Source organism: Uranotaenia lowii, chromosome 2 (genome assembly GCF_029784155.1).
Source record: "Uranotaenia lowii strain MFRU-FL chromosome 2, ASM2978415v1, whole genome shotgun sequence".
NCBI classification, from domain to species: domain Eukaryota; kingdom Metazoa; phylum Arthropoda; class Insecta; order Diptera; family Culicidae; genus Uranotaenia; species Uranotaenia lowii.
This window is the reverse complement of record NC_073692.1, coordinates 408,902,232-408,913,846: the sequence shown is the minus strand read 5'-3', so window position 1 is coordinate 408,913,846 and position 11,615 is coordinate 408,902,232. Positions and strand designations below refer to the sequence as shown.

The 11,615-nt window shown below is 42.6% G+C and overlaps 3 protein-coding genes across 3 annotated transcripts; 1 reads left to right on the top strand and 2 right to left on the bottom strand.

Moving 5' to 3' along the window:
- Positions 1-2,001: 2,001 nt before the first annotated feature.
- LOC129743382 (uncharacterized) lies at positions 2,002-3,639 on the bottom strand. Its single transcript, XM_055735376.1, has one exon. It carries the CDS (start codon positions 3,637-3,639, stop codon positions 2,002-2,004), a length of 1,638 nt encoding a protein of 545 aa, XP_055591351.1.
- A 451-nt stretch (positions 3,640-4,090) lies between these two features.
- Positions 4,091-4,973, top strand: LOC129743381 (uncharacterized). Its single transcript, XM_055735375.1, has 2 exons — positions 4,091-4,396; positions 4,461-4,973. The coding sequence occupies exons 1-2, from the start codon at positions 4,091-4,093 to the stop codon at positions 4,971-4,973; spliced, it is 819 nt and encodes a 272-aa protein (XP_055591350.1).
- On the bottom strand, positions 4,970-7,296 carry LOC129743380 (uncharacterized). Its single transcript, XM_055735374.1, has 2 exons — positions 5,084-7,296; positions 4,970-4,997 (listed from the first exon to the last, which is right to left on the bottom strand). The coding sequence occupies exons 1-2, from the start codon at positions 7,294-7,296 to the stop codon at positions 4,970-4,972; spliced, it is 2,241 nt and encodes a 746-aa protein (XP_055591349.1).
- Between the last annotated feature and the right edge of the window lie 4,319 nt (positions 7,297-11,615).

Genomic DNA, 11,615 nt, shown 5'->3' with positions numbered 1-11,615 from the left:
CCTATTTGATTTCGCACTACTACCAAAGATAATCTGTAAGTTATGGTAGATTAACTAAACCTTGCCCACTCCAGCCAGGAGACGGCAGCCGCAACGAGTCCCCCACTGGTTCCACATTAGTAGACCAACAACCTGCAACCAAATCCCTTCTACCATCACCTAACGTGGTTTGGGCTAAAAGGAAGATGAATTAGAGAGCTCCTATCGGGCATAGAAATGACAATAAATAGTTGAGAAACTAAATTAATATGTTATTTGAAAGTGTCAAAAAATACAAATAGATAACAATAATGGAACGGGCTCACCGGGCATTTTCTCCTGGAATCATCAATGATTATCATTCAGCTTTCCATTTTTCAAACAACGGTTCGTCACTGACTAACTGGATGATTTTTTTTCTCACCAATCACACACACCATCACAGTTCTAAATGAATTCCAGTGAACGGTTTGATGAACGCGTTTCAGTACAAACACTTTTTTACCTCATGCCTCACACTATTCTCAATCACCTTCAAGCTCAAAATTGCGAAGGTGTATGCGTGAAGGCTTGGGCTGAGAATGGCCTCCCCAAACAACCGATTTTGAGCAACAATGATTTGGAACTAGTTTTATTTTTTCACTTTTTCACTGAATGGTTTTTCTGATCTTATCACTTTTTCGTTGCGATTTTCGGAAGGGATCACACTAATATTCCTAATAATGCACGACTTTTTGCTCCCAGATCATTTCACTGACTAAAAATTAACCGTAACCTTGACTTCGTTGTTCCAGACCGACACATAAATTGCGCATAACTTACAAACAGCCATGTTTTTCTTCCACATTTTTCTTTTCAAGATTTATCCGTCTTCTTTGCAAAAAGACTTTCCCTAATTCACCGTAATAACTGTTTTCGAACACTTCACCTGCCGCACCATAAAAACGAAAAAAAACCCGAACCAAACACACGCATCAAAACTTAAATACGCGACAACCGACAACGCATAGCGACCGGGAGAAAAATGCGTCCATACTCGGCAAATGATGAAATAGAACTGAACTAGTAAAATTCAATTATATGGCATAATATATATTACAAAATGATAAACTTATTGAATTTATTTTAATATTTAAAAGATCTTAATGAAATAAAATAGAACGATCAATATGGATAAAACAATGAGATAAAAAAAATCTACCGACAAACGAAGTTATAATAGTTAAAACATAATTAAAGTCGTATAACATCATTGAGCAAACATCACCTGGGAAAAAATCTGAAGTGCATGTTGAATGAATGTGGGCTGAAACTGAAAAAATTAATATATAATACTTAATTTATTTTAAAAATTGTTATCAAAATGAATGAATGTAAATATAAAAAAAGTATTTATAAATTTAAACTTATAAATGTTTCGGTACACCTGAAAAAAAAATAAATTAAAAAGTCAAATGATAATGCCATGAAAAGGATAAAACTATAATAAAATCCACTATCAATAATTTAATTCTCGCAGCTCCGCAAGTTTTCCGCATGTAAACTGAAAATTCTGTAATCAAGTTTGTCGGAGCCGTGGACTGTAAATTGCTCGCGTTGGGAACTGATTCGAAGACCGAAAACACAATTTGCCGGAAGTGCAAGGAGTTGCTATTCACTTAAATAATTATACTTAAATTGTTCTCTTAACTTATATTTACAATATGTACACTATTTACACATAGATTTTCTTGGAAAAACATATGGAGGAATATAACTTCGGAACTTTCATAAGGTGCTCGCAAGCGGAAGAATAAAACGGAACTGAATTCAAAATTCAAAAAATGGCGACATCGTTCACTCGTTCTCGTACGGGGTGTGTGTGTGTGTGTGTGTATTCATACAGCAGGCAGCAGCCAACGGTCGTTTTCTTTCACGCATACACACGCAGGTTCTCGTCGATTGCGATTGAATAGGATGGTACGCATATGTCGAAAATTAGGGTGGCGCAAAATATTTTAATTGTTAGGATAATCTTAATTTTCAAGCTTGGCTTGAACATACTCCCCCCGGGGCACCACTGTCTTTGGATATTTCTCCGTTGTCCAGGATGGGAAGAGGAGCCAGCTTATGGATAGGACGTTTAATAGAACCATTCCTTGTTCGAAGATTCACAACTCTAACACAACCGTCCTTTCCAGGGAAGGTTTGTTCGATTACTCCAAGTTTCCATGATTGAGGTGGCAGATTATCATCCTTCACTAGGACCACCATTCCCGGGCGAATATTTGGGGTCTTTTTAGTCCACTTAGCACGACCTTGGAGCTCGGTTAAATATTCTTGAGACCATCTCTTCCAAAATTGATTGCGAAGTACTTGCACATATTGCCAACGAGATAGACGGTTTTCGGGGATGCCATCACAGGTTGGTTCCGGAATAGCCAATAAGGGACGATCAGCTATGAAGTGTCCTGGTGTTAGAGCATCAGGATTCAAGTAGAGGGGTCTAGAGTTCAGCAGGGCTTCGATTCGGATGAGTAGCGTTTGAAATTCAACGAAGTTCAAGCGGGCGTCCTTCGTCACCTTCTTCAGTATAGTCTTCACGCTCTTTACACCTGCTTCCCAAATGCCCCCCATGTGAGGAGCGTTAGGAGGAATCATTTCCCAGGAAATTTCCTTTGGTAAACAAAATTCAGAAATTTTTTGCTGGGTGAGTTGATCCTTGAGCATTGAGTACAGCTGATGGAGTTCATGCTTAGCACCAACAAAGTTGGTGCCATTGTCGCTGAATATTATTTCGGGTAAACCACGACGGCCAACGAATCGATGCAAACATGCTATAAATGCTTCAGTAGCTAGATTCTCGACGACTTCCAGGTGTAGTGATTTGGTAACAAGGCACACAAAAACGCAGATGTAACCCTTCACCGGGGAGGCCTTTCTTTGATTCTGCTTTAGGAAGATTGGACCGGCAAAGTCGACACCTACCTTCAGGAACGCTGGTGACCTTTCAGTTCGGCTTCTCGGCAAGTCACCCATGTACTGGTCAAGCAGTCTCGGATTCACCTTAAAACATTGTACGCAGCTCCTTGTAATTTTGCGCACATTCGACCTCGCACTCAGGACCCAAAACTGACTCCGAAGAATTGCCATGAGTGCCGAGGGCCCACCATGTAAATGCTCACGATGGAGAGAAGCAATAAGAGATTGCACCAAAGGATGTTCATTCGGTAGGATAAATTGATGCTTGGTGGCGTATGGCAAATTGGAATGTTCAAGACGTCCTCCCACCCTAAGACACCCACAGTCATCTAGGAAGGGACTCAACTTCTCTAATCTTTTGGACGGTTTCCCACATTTGATTCCTTGTATTTCGTCCATAAAACACTGCGACTGTATGGCCCTTATAATCAACATCATTGCCATTCGCATTTCGGAAACAGTAGGAAATTCTCTCAACTCACGATCATCCTCCGACTTCTTCTTTATGTTCGTACTATACCGCCAAACGTACGCGATCACACGTTGCAACTTTCGAAAATTTTCAAATTTGCTAAACACTGGTAGTTCTTCGAGTTGTATTGCCGGACAAACGGTTAAATTACACTTTAGTTCGGGAAGTTCACTATCCGGTAGATTATTTGGCACTTCACATAGGTACGGTTCACATCGCAGGAACATAGGTCCATTCCACCACAAATCATTTGTAGCCAGCTGACTGGCTGATTGCCCACGCGACACAACATCAGCCGGATTATCAAACGTACGAACATAATTCCACTTAAAATCCGACCCACTCGCAATAATCTCAGCAACCCGATTTCTAACGAACACATCTAGTTGGCCTGGACTTTTTCGCAACCAAGCGAGCACGATTTGGCTGTCACTCCACAGCAGTTTTTCTTCAAGTGGTAAACAAACAGCAGCAAGAACTTTCTTCACCAATCTGTGCAGTAAAAGTGCCGCAAGCAGCTCTTTCCTCGGGATAGTTAGGACAGATTTCGGTACCAGCTTGGACTTGGCGGTCAACAATCGGAGAGATGCACTCTGTCCCGGAATCAGAGAGCGGATATAAACGCAAACACCGTATGCGTTTTGAGAAGCATCGGCAAACCCGTGCAGTTCGTACCGAATGGCATTTGGAACGACAACTTGGCGAGGAATCTTCAGCAGACCAACACTTCCGATCGCTTCTCGGAAGCGTTCCCATTCATCGATCAAATCACTGGATAAATTTTCATCCCACTCAATTTCTGCCTTCCACAATCGTTGCATCAGGAGTTTGCCAACAAGAATCACAGGAGCGGCTAGCCCCAGCGGGTCGAACATTCGGGCGATAAGGGACAACACTTGTCGCTTAGTGGGAACGGATATATCGGAAGTAGGCGAGGAAACAAACAGCAAATCATCATTCACTGGATCCCACATCAATCCAAGGGTTTTTATCACTTCATTTGGCCCAAAGTTCTCAATTTTCACTAACTTTTCCTTACTTTCTTCAGGTATGTTCACTAACAGTTCCGGACAATTTGAGGCCCACTTGTGAAGCTGCATGCCTCCGGAAATCAACATTTTCTCCAACTGTATGCGAGCCTCGGCTGCCTCGGCGATGTAATCGAATCCAAATAGTGCATTATCCACGTAAAAACTCCTTTGGACGATCTCAGCAGCTAGTGGATAATTTTCCTTCTCATCGATTGCAAGCTGCTGGAGGGCTCGAGTCGCCAGAAACGGGGCCGAAGCTGTGCCATATGTCACAGTGGTTAATTCCAGCACACGAAGAGGTTGAGACGGATCATTTCTCCAAAAAATCCGCTGAAGGGATGAGTGACATTCATTCACTCGGATTTGCCGATACATTTTGGCAATATCGGCGCTTAACACATAACGAGGCTCACGGAAACGAAGAACAATCGATTGGAGGTCCTCCTGAGGAATGGCACCGATTTTCAAGACGTCGTTCAATGACAAACCGTTCACCTTGGCCGAAGCATCAAAAACCACACGGCACTTAGTAGTGGTGTTCGACGGTCGGAGAACTGCATGGTGAGGAAGGTACCATATTTTTTCTGTTTTTGAATCAGCTGATTCAAATATCTCCTTACAGTGCCCAAGTGCTTCGTACTCGTGCATGAATTCGACGTATTGTGACTTCAATTCTGGTTGGTCGACAAGGCGTCTTTCCAAAGCGAAAAATCTTCGAAGGGCCAAATTTCTTGAATCACCAAGCTCGTCGATGGAATTGCGCAACGGTAGCTGAACAATATACCGACCAGAATCGTCACGCTGATGAGTGGCTAAAAAATGCTCTTCGCATTCACTTTCTTCGGTGGAAATCGTTTGCTCTTCGGGAACGGATTCAATTTCCCAAAATTTTATGACGGAATCATTCAGTTCTACGAAGGTCACGGCATTAGATAAGACTAGTTGTTCTGGCTTACCATCTGGATCGCATTCACCACCCACTACCCAACCCAGTTGGGTTTCACGGAACGTTGGGAGGTTGTCGGCCAGTGAAATCACACCCGGCAATAGCAATTTGAGGAACCACTGGTTACCAAGCAGCATATCAACTTTGTCCGATCGATGGAAACTCGGGTCGGCGAGCTCAATCCCAGGAGGCAACGAAAAGGAACGGATGTCTACATCAACCGATGGGAGATTTGATGTTATTTGTTGGGTGATTAGACAATACACATTGGCAGCGAAGGAGGAATATTTTGAGCGGATTTGTACAACAGCAGCACCAGAGGAATTTGTCTTCGTGCCATTGACACCAGCCACTGTCACATTGGATGCAACCCGTTTTAAATTTAGCCTTGTTACCATGGAATCTGTTATCAAGTTTGCTTGGGATCCGCTGTCTAATAAAACTCGACAAGGGTGGAGGGAGTTGTTTTTGTCTAACACATTTACGACCGCAGTTAGCAACAAAACTTGATGGGCCGCAGTTTGCTTATTGGAACATGCTGCTGTTGTCACTTCTTCAGCTTCGGGAGTCTTACTGGAAATGGTGTTGGCCAATGAGGAGGAATTTTCTGCAGTCAATATGGAACCTTCTCCGACATGGAGCAGAGTATGGTGGCGTTTGCGACACTTGCCGCAAGTTTTCTCCGATGGACAATTCATGCTCAGGTGATTTCTTCTAAGGCAGTTGAAACACATTTGCTTTTCCTTTACCATGGTCAATCGTTCTTGGACGGAAAGAGCCCTGAATTCAGGGCAGGTGTAGTTGGCATGATTCTCAGAACAGATTTCACATTTGATCATGGTTTCGTCTTTCGTGATGATTGCAGTGTTGGTTCTCGTGGACAGGAGTTTCCCACCGGATGGTTTGGATTGCGGTTGATTGTAGCTATGATTTGCTGCTTCGCACCTTTCAAGAACAAAGCATTGCTCTTTCAGGAACTTCATCGTGTCATGATATGAAGGGAGGTCACCGTGCTTGATTGTTCCCTCCCAACGACGGCGAGTGTCTTTGTCCAGCGCAGTTGTTAACAGATGGACTAACATTAACTCCGAAATACCTGTGAACTCCTGCTCGAGATATTTGAGGGATTCAACATGTCTCGTGCATTCGTCGAGGAGAGCCCTTAATTCAGCATGATTCTCCTTCGCCATGCGTTTTAAATTAAATAGGCCGGTTATATGAGTGTCGATAGTGTGGCGCTTATTTTCAAAACGCTCCTCGAGAATTTGCCAAGCGTGGTCATAATTTCCCTCGTTAATGGTCTTAGCGTCAATCAACCCGGCTGCCTTTCCAATAAGGGATTTCTCTAGATGGTATAACTTTACTGCCGGGGAGTCAGGGGACTTATCGACAAGGTCTTTGAAAACTGCCTTAAATTTCGGCCAACTTTCGTATCGACCATCAAAGGTGGGAATGGGCATTCGAAGAGGTTGGTGGATAACTAGAGCTGGTGGGTTACTCAAGGGAGATGGTGCGGCGACGGCATTGAAGGAGATCTGTTCAGAATGTTCCTCGAGGGCAATCGAAACTTCTAGGTACAATTCTTCGAATGCTTTGAAATTCTGATAATGGATTTCAACTTCATCAGAGGGAACGAGCTCGAGAATCTTGTCTTGGAAGCATTTATACTCAACATATGCTTCCTTGATCGAGAGTTGATAGGCCTTAATCTTACCTCGAGATAGCTGGATATCCGATCCATCTTCAGGATACAAAGCATGGAAAATTTTGGCCACTTTACCATTCTCGTGCTCCCGGCGGTGTATGAGTGCCGTGACCTTATCCATAACCTCCATTTTTTCCACCAACTTCGTTTGTTTTTTGGTGTTCTTCCTTCTAGGCGTGGATGATACTCCAGCTTCCGCCATTTTTGTTTCGTTTGAAACCACTGATTTTCACTTTTCACTTCAAAAAGATTTTTATTTTGTACTTATTGTTTTTTTGGATTTCACTTGTTTTATTTTTCACACTTAAATGTCTATCGCAGAAGCGTCTTTTTCACTTGAATTGTCTTAATTCCGGTGTGCACCGGATCTTCGAAGCAGTCACTTTTTATCCGGTTCGAATTGGACCAATGTCGGAGCCGTGGACTGTAAATTGCTCGCGTTGGGAACTGATTCGAAGACCGAAAACACAATTTGCCGGAAGTGCAAGGAGTTGCTATTCACTTAAATAATTATACTTAAATTGTTCTCTTAACTTATATTTACAATATGTACACTATTTACACATAGATTTTCTTGGAAAAACATATGGAGGAACATAACTTCGGAACTTTCATAAGGAGCTCGCAAGCGGAAGAATAAAACGGAACTGAATTCAAAATTCAAAAAATGGCGACATCGTTCACTCGTTCTCGTACGGGGTGTGTGTGTGTGTGTGTGTGTGTGTGTATTCATACAGCAGGCAGCAGCCAACGGTCGTTTTCTTTCACGCATACACACGCAGGTTCTCGTCGATTGCGATTGAATAGGATGGTACGCATATGTCGAAAATTAGGGTGGCGCAAAATATTTTAATTGTTAGGATAATCTTAATTTTCAAGCTTGGCTTGAACAAAGTTTTTAAAGTTACTATCTGTACATGGTGATGAAATCCTCTCCCTTTCTCAATAATAATGTTTGAATTTGTTTACTTTCCAATGTTATAACAATGTGGTATCGAGCTGCAGTTTTCATTGACCGAACAAATAATAAGCTGAAAATAGTATGTTATTAGCAGTAGTACATTATAAATTTTTTGAAGGTTCAACAAGAAACAAGAATAAAATAACCGAAACATTGACAAATTGTTTAAACGTTGTCTTGAATTGTCCCTTGATGATGGTCCTCCTTTGACTGTAAATTCCAATAATCTAATTTCTTTATTAGATTTTTAATATTTACAGTCAATTGAAAATAATATAAAATGAACATATAACTAAAGCTACTTTACCAAGAATATAAAAACTGATTTGAGTAGAAGTAAAATATCCTTCAAAACCATTTGTTTAACGATAATACTTATTTCCTTCTTTTATATGAATGTATCAAACAATACGTTAGAGATGAATTTTTTTTGTTCTTACGACGTCCTGTAAATGAAATATTAAATTATTTAATTATGCGTTTGATTAGATGAGCATCCCTAGAAATTTTTTCTTGTTTATACGATGGAAACTAAAATGAATTTTGGTGGTGGGTTTACATGTTCTAGATTGAAATGAAGACAGATGCTTATAGATTTTTTAAGGGAATGGACATGTTGCTTTTCGCTTCAACCATCTACGCGATTCATGTAAGGGTGCTGTTATACTAAGGCGACAACCAACGCCTCTTGATTTGCGTCATATTCACACGACATAACTGCTTTCAGAGTACTCCATGGAAACAGCGCAAACCTGGCATACTTAGGAAAGCACGACAAAGCTGATGCCAGGGTGTTTTGTAGCGCGATAAGGTGGAAATAAATGGAAATACTGTTTTTTCTCAGTTTGCAGTAGTGATTACGGGTTTTAGGCACAATAGTTTGTAGATCCGTCCGAATTTGTGATAATAAACTAAATAATGTCTTAATCGTTGAGAAAATCACGAATTCTTGCAATCCGGACCATGATCGGATGAAATTTTAAAGGCTCCCGAAAGAATGGAGACGACAGACATAGAACGCAAAGCGATGCTTGTCGCCTTAGCATGACATCAACCTTAAACTCACGAAATCGCTGGTGTAAATGAGAAGCAACTACACTGACTTAGGCCGATGACATAGTGAGTGCGATGCGATGCGAATTGGCAGAAAATTTACGGACGCAGCCTATGCGAACTCGAGCGGCGGAACAAATTGACATCTGCTTCGCCGCGTTGAGTATGTCAGGTTTAAGCGATTCACATACATTTTCATCAAATGTGGTTCACCGCATTCAATCGCATTCACCGCATCGCATCGCATCGTATTCATTATGTCATCGGCCTTACTGATGCGCACCACGCGATGCATACTTTCCTAAACTATGTTCTTCTCACCCGCTCTTGAACGGTGATTATATAATCGTACAAACCCCGCTTGTATGTCAACAGCTTGACATTAATTTCTCCTTTTCTTTCTCCTGTTACTGATCGAGTACATTATGAAATAATTCGAGCAGTTAATTAAGACAATTGGAAGAGAAAGAGAGAAATGCATATCTTCTTTTTCTACTTGAAGGAATAACGAAAAGAGAGAAATAGATGGACAGTTAGTTTGGAACAAGCTCACCGCGGCCTCCTTTGATGGTTCGTCAAATTTTCTTTAGCTCGCCAGCATGTCCAAACATGTATCGGTCGGCGTTATATAATTTCCTCAGCGTTTTGTTGGGAATAACTACAAATTATCACACCTCAATCACTTTTCTTTTAAAATTCTACTAAACCACAGTCCATTAGGCTCGAAAACTTGAAAATCTTTCATCATTCTTCCTCATTATACTTCGCTTGAAAAAGCCGTGCCTCACACAAAAATCCACCAAATGACACTTGCAGAATTTCGGTCATTCCCGAAACTACCACCACCGTTTAAATATCATAACTTTTAAAAATTACAAAATGTAAAATAACGCGCGACAATTTAATTTTGATGCCACTTATGGTATAGTATAGTCTCCATACTCTGAGGAAAGCAAACGAGTTGAAAAAAAAAAAATACGAGAAAAACTGCGACGTCAAAGGTTTTGCGACCGTTCTCGACCGAAGCTCAACGAAGACTGATCACTGTTTCCAGTCCCTCAGTGGTCATATACTGTAGTTGGCGGTTGCGGAAGTAACACTCCACCATCCTACAGAAATATGCCGGAATCTTAATACGAAAGAGCGACGACGCAATCGCTACCCAACTGACGATGTTGAAGGCGTTCTTCGCGTCAAGGATGATCACTGCGCAAAACCGGTCTCCTCTCCTCTTCTTCAGCCTGGCGAATGACATCCACCGTGCTGTGGCCTTTCCGAAAACCAAGCTGTTGATCGAATAGGCGGTTCGCACCTTCTGTATAGAGCTGTATCCTGCTCTTAACCACCTTCTCTAGCACCTCGCCAGCAGTATCCAGTAGACATATCGGGCGATATGCCGATGGGTCACCTAGTTTCCTTTCCGGTTTTGGCAGGGGCACCAATCGTTGCCGCTTCCACACGCCTGGGTAGACCCTCTCATCCACATACTGTTGCAGTGATAACTGGAGCATTTCAGGGTGTTCCATGAGCGCGGCCTTCACTGCTACTTTAAGGATGCAATCCGGACCCGCAGCTTTGTTCAACTGGAGGACCTTAGCAATGTACCGCACTTCCTCCAGCGAAATCTACTCCGTCTCACGCGTAACCCAGTCATATAGGACCCTCGGCCATGTGACTTCCAGTAGAAGTTGTCTCCTGGGGTTTGGAAGGCGACTACCCCATTCTACGGCCCACGCGTTGGAGTCCCCGCTGATGACAATGGGGCTTCTATCCGTGAAACCTTCAACGATTTTGTCCATCATGACTCCGAACCTCCCAGGGACCCCCTTGGTGGGCGTAGCAGCTATAGACGAAGATCCCGTTGACATTGGCTTTCACGAAACCTCTTGTATGGGGTATCGTCCTGTAACCCATATCGCGGTCAGTTTGGCATTATCGGTTACCTAATTATTGCCATCCGAGGTCCTGCGATACGGATCTGCTACTAACACCACATCCAACTTTTCCTTATATGCCATCTGCCGCATCAGCTGGGGTGCTGAGTGGCATTGGTTGAGGTTGAGCTGAACTGCTTCTATCCCCGCGAAGGTGCAACCGTCGCCCTTTTGAAGGCATAGGGTTGCCAGCCCTGTGTCTTCCACCGCTGTGGAGACATTTAGCCTCTTTAGTACTGCTAGCCACCTATCGGTGCCGACAAAGTATGGAGACAAACGCTTTGTGTCCATACTCGACACAACGGAAACACCTTTCCGGTTGTTGAAGGATGGCAGATAGACCACCCCACCTGCGTTTACAGCCACAACCGGAAGTTTCGCGAACACCACCTTTGTTCCAGATTTGGGAGGACCATCCCGAATTCTGGTCAAAATCTGATCCGTTTCTATCTTGCACAGGTCCTTCAAAGCGTTGTTGACCTCTACCTCAGTGGCTATCTCGTCAAGATTCTGGATCCTGATGGTAACCGTGATGCTCAGGGCATGGATTTCCGCCATTTCCCTGCAATTTAC